At 50.4% G+C, this 17,274-nt stretch overlaps 6 protein-coding genes across 6 annotated transcripts; 3 read left to right on the top strand and 3 right to left on the bottom strand.

Annotated features, from left to right (window-relative positions):
* Window positions 1-227: 227 nt before the first annotated feature.
* On the bottom strand, window positions 228-1,348 carry HO133_010375 (uncharacterized protein; the record flags this gene model as incomplete). The annotated part of the gene is made up of 2 exons (XM_037301228.1): window positions 228-1,166; window positions 1,256-1,348. The coding sequence occupies 2 exons, from the start codon at window positions 1,346-1,348 to the stop codon at window positions 228-230; spliced, it is 1,032 nt and encodes a 343-aa protein (XP_037154045.1).
* Window positions 1,349-2,418: 1,070 nt separating this feature from the next.
* On the bottom strand, window positions 2,419-2,781 carry HO133_010374 (uncharacterized protein; the record flags this gene model as incomplete). The annotated part of the gene is made up of 2 exons (XM_037301227.1): window positions 2,419-2,697; window positions 2,722-2,781. 2 exons carry the CDS (start codon window positions 2,779-2,781, stop codon window positions 2,419-2,421), a joined length of 339 nt encoding a protein of 112 aa, XP_037154044.1.
* Window positions 2,782-4,094: 1,313 nt separating this feature from the next.
* Window positions 4,095-11,264, top strand: HO133_010373 (uncharacterized protein; the record flags this gene model as incomplete). Its single annotated transcript, XM_037301226.1, has 6 exons — window positions 4,095-4,319; window positions 4,379-4,549; window positions 4,638-4,732; window positions 4,783-9,653; window positions 9,701-10,500; window positions 10,554-11,264. 6 exons carry the CDS (start codon window positions 4,095-4,097, stop codon window positions 11,262-11,264), a joined length of 6,873 nt encoding a protein of 2,290 aa, XP_037154043.1.
* A 444-nt stretch (window positions 11,265-11,708) lies between these two features.
* HO133_010372 (uncharacterized protein) lies at window positions 11,709-12,885 on the top strand (the record flags this gene model as incomplete). The annotated part of the gene is made up of 4 exons (XM_037301225.1): window positions 11,709-11,874; window positions 11,967-12,081; window positions 12,133-12,682; window positions 12,736-12,885. The coding sequence occupies 4 exons, from the start codon at window positions 11,709-11,711 to the stop codon at window positions 12,883-12,885; spliced, it is 981 nt and encodes a 326-aa protein (XP_037154042.1).
* A 281-nt stretch (window positions 12,886-13,166) lies between these two features.
* On the bottom strand, window positions 13,167-13,761 carry HO133_010371 (uncharacterized protein; the record flags this gene model as incomplete). The annotated part of the gene is made up of 2 exons (XM_037301224.1): window positions 13,167-13,697; window positions 13,753-13,761. The coding sequence occupies 2 exons, from the start codon at window positions 13,759-13,761 to the stop codon at window positions 13,167-13,169; spliced, it is 540 nt and encodes a 179-aa protein (XP_037154041.1).
* A 571-nt stretch (window positions 13,762-14,332) lies between these two features.
* HO133_010370 (uncharacterized protein) lies at window positions 14,333-16,994 on the top strand (the record flags this gene model as incomplete). Its single annotated transcript, XM_037301223.1, has 4 exons — window positions 14,333-14,669; window positions 14,733-14,906; window positions 14,955-16,876; window positions 16,929-16,994. 4 exons carry the CDS (start codon window positions 14,333-14,335, stop codon window positions 16,992-16,994), a joined length of 2,499 nt encoding a protein of 832 aa, XP_037154040.1.
* Window positions 16,995-17,274: the final 280 nt, after the last annotated feature.

Raw genomic sequence — 17,274 nt, 5'->3', positions numbered from 1 at the left:
GGTACTATTGCCCACAATCGTGCCACGCACTTAGCTCATCCTTCGCTCATGGCTTCTCTCAGTTGTTCGACAGCCAGTCCATGTGCCATGCCATACCGGTCTCTTGAGATTATTGTTCAACAATCTCAGCTTCAGAATAGCCATTTTCCGTAACGACGTAAATTTAGCTTATGCGCTTTCGCAACCCTTCTTCCCTCGATTCCAATGCTCGAGTCAACCGGAATATATCACAAAGTCACAACTACCTTCTTCGCCGACACGCCTTTCTTCTGGACATCAAATGCCTCCTGAATATACTCAAGACCATGGCCAACGACGAAGGGTTCCGGCGCCGTAACATACGTCCCTTCCGTCAAAGCTTGGGGTAAGAAGTTCTCATACACCACATGACTGACCTCGTTGTTTTGAAGCGTCTCCCCAATGAAGAATTTGGTGGGAATGCCCTTGATCTTTGATTTGAGCCACATCAATATTTGCCACCGGACAACCGAGAACATCAAAGAAATGATAGCCAAGGTCTGACCGGAGCCTTCCGGAAGGGTTTCCGGCCAAGGGAAACTCGCCATAGCAACAAACTTTCTGCCTTTGCATTTCTCGAGGACAGCGATACAGGATTCAGCTCCGCTGTTACCGATAGCGAGGACGCCTGCAAGCGTTTTGTCTTTGAGCGCGAGGATAATATCTCGGATGATGGTTGGGCTACGATAATCGAAGACTTGACTTGCACCGAGTCTCTCGACGTACGCGAAATTCTTGGGAGAAGCAGTGGTGAATACCTCATAGCCTGCAGCTGTCGCGAGTTGAATAGCATTGCTCCCCACACTTGATGAACGTGCCCAAACGAGCAGCGCTTCCCCATTGGGCTTTGGAGGTACGGAAGGATACTTCAATGCGAGACAGTCTTTCTGGAATAAGCCCGTAGCGGCAGTAGATAAAGTCAATGGCAAGACACAAGCGTTCTCATAAGAAAGAGATTCGGGGATCGAAGCTGCCATATTGTCTCTGATAACCGTGTATTGCTGAAAAGCACCCTCGCTTGATCGATTTCGCTCCCCGTCCATCCCCAGAGCGTGACCCAGCACTCTGTCACCAATTCGGAAGCGCGTAACCCCTTTCCCGACCTCGACAATTTCACCAGCCAGGTCGCCGCCCAGTACAAAAGGGTACTTGATCCAGCTGAGCAGCAGGTTTCCGACTTATTGTTTGAACCAGTCGACCGGATTGATGGCCACGGCGTGGTTTTTCACGACGATACTCGTGCGCTTCTGGTGGTGTGTAGGGCGCGGCTTTTACGACCGGTGGTTTGACTTGCTTGCCGACTAGGTAGGCTGCCGTGTTGGGTAGGCATTTTGGTAGGAATTTGGAAAGCGAAAGGATGAGGGTTTGAATAGATGGATGGATGGGTTAGGATGTAGTCTCACAAACGACGTCAGAGAAGCGAGTATGAAAGTGAGTACAAACATGAGGGCATAACACGGGGAGGAGTTGATGTTAAACCCGCCGGGATTCGGCCGCAGGAGCTTTAAAACACGTCGAAGGATTCTGTCTTGGGGAGTATACAGTAGGTATAAATGTTCATTTATTCAGACTACGGAAGGATCTATTTATTAAACAGGATAAGAAAAGAAAGTAGTTTTGTCGTAGTGTCAGCCGTCGTCCGCCGTACTGGCGTTGGTGTAATGGCCCCTGGAGATACGGCCGTTGTCGTCGTCGACCTTGGAGTTTGAATTAATTTGGTGGTGTGCGATACCCGAGGGCTCGAATTTTCTCCCGGAAAGATTGTTTATCCACCCCGCCACGAAGTATCAAAAGGCTCTAAGTACATGTACTTTACTGAGACTACGGAGTATCTGGCTAAAAATAGTATATTGCCGATGAACTAACCAATTCGGTTTGTAACATACTGAGCGGGTCATCATTGGCGTCAGGGCAGGTTTCCCAAAGGCAGACACCAATTTCCACATAATTGACACAATTCCCGTACTGGCATTGACTAAGATTTGGTCAAGACCATCTTGGATATCTGAATATCCCCACCAGTCCCCTTCCCAACCACTCATATCTTCGTCTGATCCATCTCTTACCCTCCGAATATATGGACACTTGCTTGCCGCTCACTCGCTCGAAGGTTTTCGAAAAGTTTCTCTCTTTAGCAATCACGATGCCTGATGCAATCTTCTTGGGCCTCGGCCACGCGGCGATCACTCAAGCTCAGGATCAACGTGTGGCTACTTTGCGCTGTAATTCATTTTGATCTTGCGGTCCTCTGTTGACACAGAGCTGACGATGAAAAAGAGGTTTGCGCGATAGAATCTGCAGCGGCCCCGCCGCCTTCTCATGTCAATGTGTACCATCGAATTTGGGTTAGTCCATCATTCAACAACGACCTTCCTACTCATGAGATTCAGCAGCAGCGAATCACTCTGCAGCTCTCTCCCTAGCATCCTCAAAGGCTGCGGTGCCGTAACCGTTTGGGGCTTTAGCAAGTGCTGTATGTGCTTGCGCGGCATCGGCAACACCAACGGAAGCCTCTACTATCAGCTCTTCCAGCTTGACAGCTTCAACATCCTCAAACCCAGCTGTCGTTGCAAGCAGTGCTGCAGCTACCACCCTTGCCCCACCTTTCCCAACCACATCAACCACAACCTCTTCCACAGCTGCATCTTCATCACTGGGAACCGGAAGCGGGAGCACGACCTCGACTTACGCTGCTCAATTCACTGGTGCCACTATCAAGGCTGTTGCGTCGGTTGGTGGATGTCTCGGCGCTTTCATTGCCATCATGGCTGCTCTCTGAGATGATTTCGTATTAGATCGTCATGAGAGCTAGGCAAACGATGAGACCTTGAAATGCGAATGAACGATCTTGTTCAATGAAAGGAGAGATGCAGTCGTCATTCTGGGTGCGTGTCTGCGAGAAGGGTTCTCTAATATACCCATGAGCTAAGACTTGAAACACACCCGCTGTGTATATAGCCGAACCTCTACGAAATGAAAGAATCTCACAAGACTTCGAATACACTCTGGTAAACATTCGCTAATTGAATATTGACAATGCGGAAGAGGCGACGACGAACATGCGCGAGAAATTGGGTGGCATGTCCTCAACAATTGCAAAATAAAGCAAAGGCACAGCTTGAAGGACTTTGCTGGTCCGAAGCCAACGCAACGATGGATTGTATTAGGTGTGGCAGGATTTAGGAGACGGAGGGATGTGATAGGTTTCTCGGTGTCCGATTCACCTTTACCACATCCTGACATGGTGTAGTACAATTTCACAAGGTTCTCTGGCTTCTAGAGAACGACGAGCATGATCGACGCTGAAAACATGAACAGCAAGAGCATCGATATGAAATAATTGTCGTCCTTCGACGCCTCGAGGAACGAGAAAAGGAAGAAAATTTGTCTGGTTGAGAAATTTTAGTGCTGGTACTTACGCTTACCGAAAATAACTTAGTCCCACCCAACGAAGGGCCTCTGTCAAAATTTTCGTAGGAAGTTAGAAGTGCCTGGGGGCCCAACAATGGTCTTTTCATCATCCAATTCTCATTCTAGAGCCTCAGATGATCTGGATGGCGCGTGATTGCCGATGTAGATATTTATGGCGAAGAGTAAGAGTCGCTTTATGTGACAACCCGTAGATTGCCGAAAGGTGCATAAAAATTGAAGAGCGAGAAGGGGTAGAGTAGCTTCTACGGTGGGGGGCCGAACTAGTAAGCGGCTTGCATCCTCATTTGAAGTCGCCGAAAAAAGGCGGAGTCAATGATATAGGTATTCATGCAGTTCGGCTGACTGTACATAGCTGAATACTCTCGGCGCCATCGAATTTTAACACTTGCTTACGCCGGCCTCTTACTCTTACACTTCTTCACACCGACTCTAACATCATCGGCGACAGTACAACATTCTTGGTCATCAACCGCTTCATTCACTCCATCTTCTAGCACTCCCACTCTCCCTCTCGACAACATCCTCAAGCAAAGCTGGGCTGGACACACCGTTGCCAGCAATTTGGAATCCTTCCGATAACATCCACGACCACTTCTTACTGACTAACCATCCATACTTCCTGCCATTTTGGCAGCACTGACAAGATGGCTTCTGTGACGGCCAACGGGGCGCCCAAGACCAATGGCACATTGACAAATGGCGATGCGCACCCCACCAAAGAGCAATCGCGTCCGAGGCATTCAAGCTCTTACGCCGCCAAATTTAAGATGCCACCCCACTTCATCGGCGGCAATCATCTAGGAGTAGCTGCAGCAGGGTCCGTCAAGGACTTCGTTACCAACCACGATGGGCACACCGTCATTACTAGCGTAAGCTTCCCAGACACAGCTTTCGAAGTGGCGTTGTGCTAGACTGACCAACTACATAGGTGCTCATTGCAAACAACGGTATTGCTGCAGTCAAGGAAATAAGATCCGTACGAAAATGGGCCTACGAAACCTTTTTAGACGAGCGGGCCATACAATTTACGGTGATGGCCACACCGGAAGATTTGGCCGCGAATGCAGACTACATAAGGATGGCGGATCAATACGTTGAGGTGAGTACATCTCCTCGGGAAGGCTGCCAGCGTTCTGGCACCAAAATGCTCCGGATGGCAAAACCAAGTGCTGATCTCGTGCACACAGGTCCCCGGCGGCACGAACAACAACAATTACGCAAACGTGGAGTTGATCGTCGATATCGCTGAGCGAATGAACGTCCACGCTGTTTGGGCAGGATGGTGAGCATTCGCTCCGCTCTTTGTCTTGGGCAGGGCTAATACTCTCATAGGGGACATGCCTCAGAAAACCCAAAGTTGCCCGAATCTTTGGCAGCATCGCCCAAGAGAATCATTTTTATCGGCCCCCCGGGCTCGGCAATGCGGTCCCTGGGTGACAAAATATCCTCCACAATCGTTGCGCAACACGCAAAAGTCCCATGTATACCCTGGTCTGGTGAGGGAGTCGACAAGGTCCGAGTTGACGAGGAAGGCATTGTGGCGGTCGACGATGACGTCTACGACAAAGGATGCACACACTCACCCAAGGAGGGTCTAGAAGCAGCTCGCAAGATCGGATTCCCTGTGATGGTCAAGGCCTCAGAAGGAGGTGGAGGGAAGGGTATCCGCAAAGTGGACAATGAGGAGAATTTCACAGCTCTTTACAATGCCGCTGCAAGTGAGGTGCCTGGATCGCCCATATTCATAATGAAGCTTGCCGGAAATGCTAGGCATTTGGAGGTACAATTGCTGGCCGACGAGTACGGGAACAATATCTCTCTTTTCGGAAGGGACTGTTCAGTGCAAAGGAGACATCAAAAGATTATCGAAGAAGCTCCCGTCACAATCGCCAATACTGCGACATTTCGAGCCATGGAGAAGGCTGCCGTTCGGCTTGGCAGGCTTGTGGGCTATGTTTCCGCCGGCACTGTAGAGTACCTCTACTCGCATGCTGATGACAAGTTCTACTTTTTGGAGCTGAACCCTCGATTGCAAGTAGAGCATCCAACAACGGAAATGGTCAGCGGTGTCAACCTTCCAGCTGCCCAATTGCAAATAGCTATGGGTGTCCCCCTTCACCGAATACGGGATATTCGAATATTGTACGGTGCAGACCCCCAGTCAACATCGGAAATCGACTTCGACTTCTCCAACCAAGACAGTCTCAAATCTCAACGGCGACCAACTCCAAAAGGCCACACGACGGCATGTCGTATCACGTCGGAAGATCCTGGTGAGGGTTTCAAGCCTTCGAGCGGTATGATGCATGAACTCAATTTCCGAAGTAGCTCGAATGTGTGGGGTTACTTCTCTGTCGGTACTGCGGGAGGTATCCACAGCTTCTCCGACAGCCAATTCGGCCACATCTTTGCATATGGAGAAAATCGGTCTGCTTCTAGAAAACACATGGTCGTCGCGCTGAAGGAACTTAGTATCCGCGGTGACTTCCGCACAACGGTTGAATACCTCATCAAGCTCCTTGAGACACCTGCTTTCGAGGACAATACGATCACGACCGGTTGGCTTGATGAGCTGATCACTAACAAGTTGACGGCGGAGAGACCTGATCCAATTTTAGCTGTGGTTTCTGGAGCCGTCACTAAAGCCCACGTCGCGAGCGAGGGCTGCATAGCAGAGTATCGGAAGGGTCTCGAAAAGGGCCAGGTCCCCGCGAAAGATGTTCTGAAGACCGTTTTCCTGGTCGACTTTATCTACGAAGGCATTCGCTACAAGTTCACGGCGACACGGTCTAGTGTGGATAGTTACCATCTCTTCATCAATGGATCCAAGTGCGCTGTTGGTGTGCGGGCTCTTGCCGACGGTGGACTTCTCATCTTGCTCAGCGGAAAAAGCCACAACGTCTACTGGAAGGAAGAAGTCGGTGCCACTCGTATCAGCGTCGACAGCAAGACATGTCTCCTCGAGCAAGAGAACGACCCTACTCAACTGCGAACGCCCAGTCCGGGCAAGCTTGTAAAGTTCACCGTAGAGAATGGCGAGCACGTCAAAGCTGGACAGGCGTTTGCCGAGGTCGAAGTCATGAAGATGTACATGCCATTAATTACGCAGGAAGCAGGCACAGTGAACCTTATCAAGCAGCCCGGAGCAGTCCTGGAAGCAGGCGACATCTTGGGTGTACTTGCTTTGGACGACCCATCTCGTGTTAAGCACGCGCAGCCGTTCTCAGCTCAGTTGCCTGCTCTTGGACCACCTCAAGTGGTTGGTAACAAACCGCCGCAGAGATTCGCCTTGCTGCACAGTATCCTACAAAATATTCTCCAAGGCTTCGACAACCAAGTCATCATGGCTTCTACACTAAACGAGTTGATTGAAGTCCTCCGTGACCCCGAGTTACCCTATGGCGAATGGAATGCTCAATTTTCAGCTCTACACGCCAGAATGCCCAGCAAGCTAGATTCGCAATTTACACAAATTGTCGAGCGAGCGAAATCTCGAAAGTCAGAATTCCCGGCAAAGCAATTGACCAAGACAATGACTCGTTTCATCGAAGACAACGTCAACCCTGGAGACGTCAACGTGTTGACGTCCGCTCTTCAACCGTTGGTGGAGGTAATGGATCGCTATACTGAGGGCCTGAAGGTTCACGAGTACGAAGTTTTCTGCAATCTCCTTGACCAATATTACGACGTCGAAAAGCTTTGGTCAACCCGGAACTCTCGTGATGAGGACGTCGTACTCAAGCTCAGAGAACAAAACAAAGATGACATACTCAAGGTCGTTCACACCGTACTCTCGCACAGCAGGATTGGAGCCAAGAATAATCTTGTTCTTGCAATACTGGAGATGTACCGTCCGAACAAACCACATACTGTCAACGTCGCAAAGCATTTCCGATCACACCTGCGGAAGCTGACCGACTTGGAATCGAGAGCGACAGCCAAAGTTACTCTCAAGGCTCGAGAGGTGCTTATTCAATGCGCTCTGCCGTCTCTCGAGGAGCGAGAATCACAAATGGAGCACATCCTTCGGTCCTCTGTAGTCGAGTCAAAATATGGTGAAACTGGCTGGGATCATCGGGAACCTAACTTGGACGTGCTCAGGGAAGTGGTTGATTCCAAATATACTGTCTTCGACGTTCTTCCACAGTTCTTCGGATACCATGACCCTTGGGTCTCATTGGCCGCACTTGAGGTCTATATTCGCCGTGCATACCGAGCTTACTCGCTGAAAGCTATCGAGTACCACACTGATTACGAACCACCTTTCATCATTTCCTGGGATTTCTTACTTCGCAAACTTGGCCATCAGGATTTCGGCATGCCCGTCACTTCCTCATTTCCTTCGACGCCCGCCACACCCACAACAGAGGGCAACCCGTTCAGTCGTATCAGCTCCATCAGTGACATGTCATATCTCGCCAACCGAGAAGACGCGGAGCCTTTGCGAAAGGGTGTCATTGTCCCTGTGCAGTATCTCGACGAGGCTGAAGAATACCTACAGCGAGCACTGGAGGTCTTCCCAGCTATGGGAGCGAGAAAGAAGTCCGAGATTGGTTTGTTGCCGGAACTAAATTCACGTAGGAAGCCTTCTCCTAGACGGGAACCAGAACCGGACCTCACAGCTGTCTGCAATGTCGCTATTCGAGATGTTGAATCCTACGACGACAATGAGACACTAAGCAGAATCACTGACGTCGTTAATGATTTCAAGTCAGAGCTGCTCTTGCGGAGAGTACGACGGATCAGCTTCATCTGTGGGCACAAGGATGGAACATACCCTGGTTACTTTACGTTCCGTGGTCCGACCTACCAGGAGGATGACAGCATTCGACACATAGAGCCAGCCCTTGCTTTCCAGCTTGAGCTGGGAAGACTGTCCAAGTTCCGCATCAAGCCAGTGTTTACGGAAAATAGAAATATCCACGTCTATGAGGCCATCGGCAAGGCGGACAACAGCGACAAGGCCACTGATAAGAGATACTTCACGCGAGCCGTAGTGCGACCAGGCAGACTACGAGACGAGATCCCCACAGCTGAATATCTTATCTCAGAAGCCGACAGACTTATGACTGACATCCTCGATGCTTTAGAGATCATTGGCAACAACAATTCTGACCTGAACCACATCTTCATCAACTTCTCCACGGTCTTTCCTCTCCGGCCACAGGAAGTTGAAGAGGCACTTGCTGGCTTTCTTGAGCGATTCGGTCGACGGGCCTGGCGGCTACGTGTGACAGGCGCAGAGATCCGTATCATCTGTACAGATCCCAGTACTGGAATGCCCTATCCTCTGCGCTGCGTCATTACCAATACGTCGGGCTATGTCATCCAAGTCGAGATGTACGCCGAGAAGAAGTCTGACAAAGGACCAGAATGGCTCTTCCACAGCATCGGCGGCACCACAAGGATTGGTGCTATGCATCTAAGACCGGTCTCCACGCCTTACCCGACCAAAGAATGGCTGCAGCCCAAGAGGTACAAGGCTCATCTTATGGGAACCCAATACGTCTACGATTTCCCAGATCTCTTTCGACAAGCCTTTCAGAACAGCTGGCAGAAGGCTGTTGGCAAGCATCCTTCGCTGGCCAACAAACAGCCCGAAGTCGGTGAATGCATGGACTACAGTGAATTGGTCCTTGACGAGCATGACGATCTCGCGGAAGTCTCTCGCGAGGCCGGTACCAACACGCATGGTATGGTTGGATGGCTTGTCACAGCAAAGACACCTGAGTACCCCAAAGGTCGAAGATTCATCATTGTTGCGAACGATATAACCTTCAAGATTGGCTCGTTTGGCCCAACAGAAGACAAGTTCTTCTTCAAATGTACAGAGCTTGCGCGGAAATTGGGTATCCCGCGGATATACCTATCAGCAAACTCTGGCGCCCGCATAGGCATGGCTGAAGAGTTGATTCCTCATTTCTCAGCTGCGTGGAATGATCCAGAGAAACCCCAAGCCGGCTTCAAGTATTTGTACTTGACCCCAGCCATGAAGGAGCGATTCGAGGATGGAAAGTCAAGGGGTGTGATAACAGAGAAAATCACAGAGCATGGTGAAGTACGACACAGGATCACCACCATCATCGGTCAGGAGGACGGTCTAGGTGTTGAGTGTCTCAAAGGGTCTGGTCTGATCGCTGGCGAGACCTCGAAAGCTTACGAAGACATTTTCACCATCACATTGGTTACCTGTCGATCAGTTGGTAAGTAAACTCAGAGTATGCTAAAATTTTCTGCTAACACTTTCTAGGTATTGGCGCGTACCTTGTTCGCCTTGGGCAGAGAGCCATCCAGATTGAAGGGCAGCCAATCATACTGACTGGCGCAGCGGCCATTAACAAGCTTTTGGGCCGTGAGGTGTACACCTCCAATCTTCAGCTTGGTGGCACCCAAATTATGTACAAGAATGGTGTTTCACACATGACTGCGACTGATGACTTTGAAGGCGTTTCGAAGATTGTTGACTGGATGTCTTTTGTGCCTGATAAGAAGAACAGCCCCATACCCATTGGATTACACTCCGATCCATGGGATCGTAATGTCGCTTATTTCCCACCAGCGAAGCAAACATACGATGTCCGATGGCTTATAGCTGGCAAGGAAGACGAGGAAGGTTTCCTTTCTGGCCTCTTCGACAGAGACTCATTTCAAGAATCTTTAGGCGGCTGGGCTCGCACTGTGGTTGTGGGTCGTGCCCGACTTGGCGGTATTCCAATAGGTGTCATTGGGGTAGAGACACGCTCAGTGGAGAACGTCACCCCTGCAGACCCAGCGAATCCAGACTCGATGGAACAGATCACGCAAGAAGCTGGAGGGGTGTGGTATCCCAACTCGGCCTTCAAGACCGCACAGGCCATCCGCGACTTCAACAATGGCGAGCAGCTACCATTGATGATCCTTGCCAATTGGAGAGGTTTCTCAGGTGGGCAACGCGACATGTACAACGAGGTCCTCAAATACGGATCATACATCGTCGACGCCTTGGTCAAGTACGAGCAGCCAATCTTCGTCTACATTCCACCATTTGGTGAGCTTCGGGGAGGTTCATGGGTAAGCTTGATTAAGTCTACAAATCACATCATAAGTGCTAACATCACGCTTAGGTTGTGGTTGATCCTACTATTAACCCAGATCACATGGAGATGTACGCAGATGAAGATGCTCGCGGCGGTGTTTTGGAACCCGAGGGTATTGTGAATATCAAGTTCCGCCGTGACAGGCAGCTCGAAACGATGGCTCGTCTTGATGCCACCTACGCGGAACTCAAAGCACAGTTATTGGACAAATCCCTCTCCTCAGACAAGCAGAGTGATATCAAGGTCAAGATGCAGGAGCGTGAGCAATTACTGTTGCCCGTTTACTCGCAAATCTCTCTCCAGTTCGCCGATCTCCACGACCGTGCAGGCAGAATGCAGGCCAAGAACACAATTCGTCATCCACTTCAATGGAAGAACGCGCGTCAATTCTTCTACTGGCGCCTTCGTCGTCGTCTTAACGAAGAGTCTCTAATCAAGAAGATGGCACAAGCTTCGACTCGTGATCCAAAGGCCCGAGCGAGCAGCCTGCGGACCCTGCGTGCCTGGACTGGTATTCAGGATTTTGAGCACAATGATCGGGCAGTGGCGACATGGTACGAGGAGAACCGCAAAAGTGTGCAGACCAAGCTGGACGGGTTGAAGTCGGAGAGCGTGGCGTCCGATATTGGAGCCCTTCTCAGTGCCAACAAGGACGGTGGCATGAAAGGATTTAAACAGTTCTTGGACACGATGCCTATCGAGGAACGGGAGCAGGCATTCAAATATCTGAAAGGCTGATTTTGGTTGGAGGAGTACACATTTTGCACAGCTGTACATTGGCCTGTTTAAAAGAACCTTTATGTGCGTCTTCAATGTTTTGTGGGAGATGACTGGCGTTGTATATTCGGTGGACGACATAGACCCTGATTGTATTTAATGACCGAAAGGTTGTTCATGGCTTAGTTAACCTAAACTGCACAAGGACTCCCAAATCTTCATAAGCTTCCTCCCAACCCCAAAGCTCCTTTCGAGGGTTTAATCTGGAAGCCTTATGAATAGCTAACAGGAAGTGTTGACCTGGGATGCTATGATAGGACTAACGCCGGAGTCCGGACTAATTCATCAAAATGGACCTAATGCAGAGATCTCGACAATTCCTCTTCACTTTTGATTATTCACAGCGGGCGCTTCCCCTCAATCAGTATTGTTGGATACTGAACTCAAGGTTCATATTCGTCAGCTATGTCTCAGACTCAGCAATCCTCTCTCCTCTCCTCGCAATTCATTAATGGCGTCTACATACCCTCTGGCCTGCTGATACTCGGTGTGGGCATTGTCAAATTTGAGTGGCTTCCTTTTGCAATAGCTGTGTCGCTGGTGCTAGGAGCATGGAAGATATACAGTGCCGGTTAGCTATGCCTTCTCGTTACGGGATCATTGAGAGAAGGAGAGAGAGAGAGAGAGAGAGAGAGAGAGGGCTAACGTTGACTCATATCAAAGCCCCAGAGCTGGCCCCCATGCCTGAGAAAATGATGGCCACGAACGCACTCAAGCCAGACGTTTTTCAGGATTTTCCTCTGAAGGAGAAGACAGTCCTCTCGCACAACGTGGCAATGTAATATCCTCACTCTGTGCACCATGCGGGACATCTGTTGACGCTTCGCAGCTACCGATTCAGCCTTCAAACCCGCACACAAATCCTTGGTCTCCCGATTGGCCAACATATGTCCGTTGCAGCTACCCTTGACGTGAATGGCCAATCTAAAGAAGTCATACGCTCCTACACACCTATCTCCTCCGACGAGAATCTCGGCTACTTTGACCTCCTTATAAAATCATACCCCCAGGGAAACATTTCGAAACACATGGGAACTCTCAACATTAGGGACACCATGAAGGTCAGGGGCCCCAAGGGTGCTATGGTATACGCGCCAGGACTGGTCAAGCATTTCGGCATGATCGCTGGTGGGACTGGGATCACGCCGATGCTGCAGATAATCAGAGCTATTGTTAGGGGAAGACCCAGGAATGGGGGAAACGACACTACAGAGGTTGACCTCATTTTTGCAAACGTCAACTACGAAGATATTCTGTTGAAAGAGGACCTGGACGCTCTGGCAAAGGAGGATCCTCATTTCAGGGTATATTACGTCCTTAACAATCCTCCGGAAGAATGGGATGGCGGTGTCGGATTCTGCACGCCAGACATGATTAAGGTAGGGCTCAAATACGGCAGACTATGCACCTGCAATTAGCTGACAGAGCATAGGCTAAACTGCCTCCTCCAAGCCCTGATATGAAGCTCCTCCTCTGCGGACCTCCACCAATGATCAGTGCCATGAAGAAAGCAACCGACTCATTAGGCTACGAGAAGCCAAGGCCCGTCAGCAAGTTGGGCGATCAAGTCTTCTGCTTTTGATACCCTTTGCCGGTCTCCAGTCCCGCCCGGCGATAAATACCCAGTTTCAAACCTGCTGTTGTATGTCTTTGAGGCGTTTGGGTGGGGAAAGCGCATAGACCTGCATGCTCCCTTGCTGCGTTGGCGCTGGCCAAGCCCGCACGAGCTTCATTTCTTCAAGAAGCCTTACTCTCATGCCATAACCAACGAGGGGTATCGAATCGAGCAGCTAGTCGCACAAATCACAGTATATCACATATAGAGTGGCCATCAACTGGCAACTCTTGATGTAGAGAAATGCATCATCGATATTGCACCTTCTGAGCTCCCCTCTTCTCCAGCTTTTTCTGCCTCTTGCTATCTCCACCAGCGTCTGCTGCTTGTGCACTATCATCACCTTGTCCAGCCATTCCCGCCATACCCTTCCTCAACCCCATCACCGTAGTCGAAGCGACCCACACCGAATAGACCGGCACCACAGCGTACATCCACCAAGCCTTATTCCCAACCATTGCCGCAGCTGTGATACATGCCCATGTCCAATACATCAAATCCCACATGAAATCAGTCAATCCTTTCGCCTCGAGATCTTCTCCGGATTTCTTCAGCTCCCCATTCTCGGCGTATGTGGGGCGCCCTATCTGCTCAAGCCAGAATTCGACGACCCAAGCGGGAAGTGAGAGGAGAATCCAGAGGAGGAGTGTATTACGTGTGTAGGTGGAGCGGTAGACAAGCAGGCGCATCAGGAGGAAGAAGACGTTGTTTCCGAGGGAGATGAGATGTGTTTGGTTGAGCTTGGTGGTGTTGCGCGCGGCGAGTTGCTTCGCTGCTTTCTGGTGGATGTGTCAGCATGGTACCCGCACTCAATTACAGTAAGTCAGATCATACCTGTGCCATTGTCGAGAAGTGTCACTGATGAATTAGCAATGATAGATATCGTGTCAATCTTGGTTGGTTGTCGGTAGCAACTTTTCGCCGTAGGGCTGACATTTAGCGCCTGCAGGCCGTCAAAACATCACGTTCTTGTAAATGCTCATCGCAAATGAACAGCTTCACAACGCCAGAAACAAGATATAGCTAGCCAAGAATGCTCTTCGCCTCTAAAGCATATTAACTTCGGGTCGTCGGGTTTGCCGTGTCAGTGCTTTTGGTGTTGAACAGACACAGCGTCTAATTCTCAGTAACAAAGCCATTTCCTGCTACCAGATCAGTACCTCGAACGGAAGGTCCCTCCCTCGACAATCCAGACAGCAGTTACGCCCTCTTGGATATGGAAGTCTTCGCATGACGGTCTAGGTGGTCCGCAGCAATCCTGCACTATTCCTAGGATACCCTCAGTTGAAACGCCGCCCTGGAGGCCTACCATCCACCTTAACACTTATTACGAACATCACTTCGATCCCACCAAAGACTGGCGACACCCTCTTCGACTCCCCAAAAGAACTCTAACTATATGACCTCCTACAAGATGCCTCCCCCGAACCCTTATATGATCAGCCAACTGCGACAGCTTATCTATTATCACTTAGACTGCAACCTCCTACGAAACGCTCTCTTCCTCGCAGGCCGACTGCATGCATACGAGCCGAGGTCCTCAGAAGCCGCATACCTGCTAGCGCTATGCCATCTACGGCTGGGACAACTGAAGGCGGCATACGATAGCAGTAGGAACTCTGGGTCGAGAGGGACACATCTGGGATGCTCCTACGTCTTTGCGCAAGCATGCTTGGGCTTGGAGAGATACGTGGAAGGTGTGACAGCTATAGACCGGAGTAAAGGATTGTGGTCAGCCAGGAACAGCTGGGGTACGTCTATGGGGAAGGCCCGTTCGAACGTAGGGGGCAGGTGCTGACCTTTGAACGCCACAGGCAAACACACAGACACACGAAGACAACATTTACCAGATGCGGCGGCAATTTTGTGTCTGCAAGGCAAATTATGGCAAGCCCATTGTAATGCGAATAAAGCTATAGAATGCTACGCCGAGGCATTGAAGCTGAATCCCTTCATGTGGGATGCGTTCCTTGGGCTTTGCGATTTAGGTACGTGGCTCCGAAGAGGGATGCGGAAGTATCGCTGACCCAATGAAGGAGTCAACATCCGGATGCCGAATATCTTCAAGATGACTCCAGAGATGATGAGTATATTGTCGAGCTCGACGAACGAAGAGACACCTTTAGGAGTACTCGACGAGTCTCCGCCTTCAAATGCTCTTTCACAATCACAAGTCAATGTAAATACCGCCAACCAACCACCTTCAAGCAACGATCCGTTCAGCATATCCAAGAATCGTATAAATGGGGACGTTCGCAACAACGCCGCTAGCTTGGCGTTGTTCGAAAAGTTCAATAGCAAAAAGAATAATGTGACGCCAATAGAGCCAATCATTCGTCCGGATCCCCAGATATTTGACACTCCTACGGGTCCAACCGGAGGCATGGAAGAATCAATATTCTTGGGGAAAGAGATCGGTGGTCGTGCTGCAGCTGCTCCGATATCGACTGAGCCACCATTGGCACCACCCAGAAAAGAGCGGACTTTGCCTGGGCTCGGTATGGATTTCAGCATTGATGCCCCTCCAAAGATGCGTTCGGGTTCGACAGTAAGATCGAAGTCGAGGAGTAAGGGCGATTCTGGAGATCAAGACAATGCTACAATGAGCAGATCATCGACAACGAGCCACGGTGCTGGTGATTTGAAAAGGACAGTTTCGGGCAAGGCTCCGCAAGCAACAGCAGCCGGTTCCCGGCCGGAAGCTGACACATCCAATGATCCAGGAGCACCGCAGAGAAGAAGCCAACGGCTTTTTAATCATATGAGAACGCAAAGCGGCAGATTTGCGGCTTCTACGGGCAGCATCGGCGCGAAAGAAGGCAGGGAGCTCAAGAAGGCGAAGGCAACCGGCACGAAAGGCAGAAGCGCGAACACCTTCAATGTTGGGCGTGTTGTCAGCGGAAACCGAAAACATGGCGACCCCATGGACATTGACGGCAAAGAGCAGCGGCCCATTGCACATTCTGGAGTCCCTGCCGCCGCGCAGAAGCCTATAGTGAATGAGAAGGTGAAGGAATTCGAAGGCCTTCAACAGCTTCTGGACCTGTTCATGAAGCTTGGAAGCGGCTACTTCGCTCTTAGCCATTACCAGTGCCAGGATGCACTACGATGCTTCAATTCGATTTCTCCAAGCCAGAGAGACACCCCCTGGGTGCTCGCTCAGATTGGCCGCGCTTACTACGAGCAAGCATCCTATTTGGAAGCCGAAAAGACATTTACCCGAATAAAAACCATGGCTCCATCCCGCCTCGAAGACATGGAGGTATACTCCACTACCCTCTGGCATCTCAAGAATGACATTGACCTCGCCTTTCTTGCCCACGAAATCATCGACATCGACCGCAACTCTCCCCAAGCCTGGTGTGCGGTTGGCAACAGCTTCTCACTCCAACGCGATCATGACCAGGCTCTCAAGTGCTTCAAACGCGCCACCCAACTTGATCCCAAATTCGCTTACGCCTTCACTCTCCAAGGTCATGAGCATGTGGCGAATGAAGAATACGACAAAGCACTCTCCGCCTACCGCTCCTCCATCGCTGCCGAGAACCGCCACTACAACGCCTGGTACGGTCTGGGTAAAGTCTTCGAGAAGCAAGGGAAATACGCCTTTGCGGAACAACACTACCGCACCGCAGCTTCAATCAACCCCACCAACGCCGTTCTCGTCTGCTGCATCGGCCTGGTACTCGAGAAGTTGAAGAATCCCAAAGCCGCACTGATACAGTATACCCGAGCATGCGAGCTGTCAGAGAAGAGTGCTCTATGTCGGTTCAAGAAGGCAAGGGTACTGATGACGTTGCAGGAGCCTGAGCGGGCGCTGGTGGAGTTGCGGGTTCTGAAGGACATCGCGCCGGATGAGGCCAACGTGCATTTCTTGCTAGGTAGGGCTTACAAGCAGCTGAGGCAGAAGGGAAGTGCAATCAGGCATTTCACTATGGCATTGAATTTGGACCCAAAGGTGAGTCTTCATTCTTAGGACTCATGGGAGATGGTCACTGACCTCGTTCTAGGCTTCACATTACATCAAAGAAGCGATGGAGCAGATGGAAGATGACGATGACGACGAGGATATGTGATCGTAACGACGCAACTGAGAGATATGATCGATGATTTTGGGCAGAGAGCAGGACATGCATCAGGGGGGCGTTGCATTCGTGAATAAAGGGCGTAGAAGTGCCTTCCCTTAATAGCATGGGCGACCTAAGGCATGTGAGATAGCTGACGTGCATGAAGCGTGGCGTTGGGTAATGAGCGTTTGGGGTTGTACCATAGTGCAAGACACTACTCATGCAATACTCGATCAAGTTCGAGCAGGCTCATGATCCAATCTTTGATGGAACAGAAGCGAAAAGAATA

This window comes from Letharia lupina (genome assembly GCF_014066315.1).
Source record: "Letharia lupina isolate WasteWater1 chromosome Unknown contig_8, whole genome shotgun sequence".
Taxonomy (NCBI): domain Eukaryota; kingdom Fungi; phylum Ascomycota; class Lecanoromycetes; order Lecanorales; family Parmeliaceae; genus Letharia; species Letharia lupina.
This window is presented reverse-complemented; position numbering and strand designations above follow the sequence as displayed.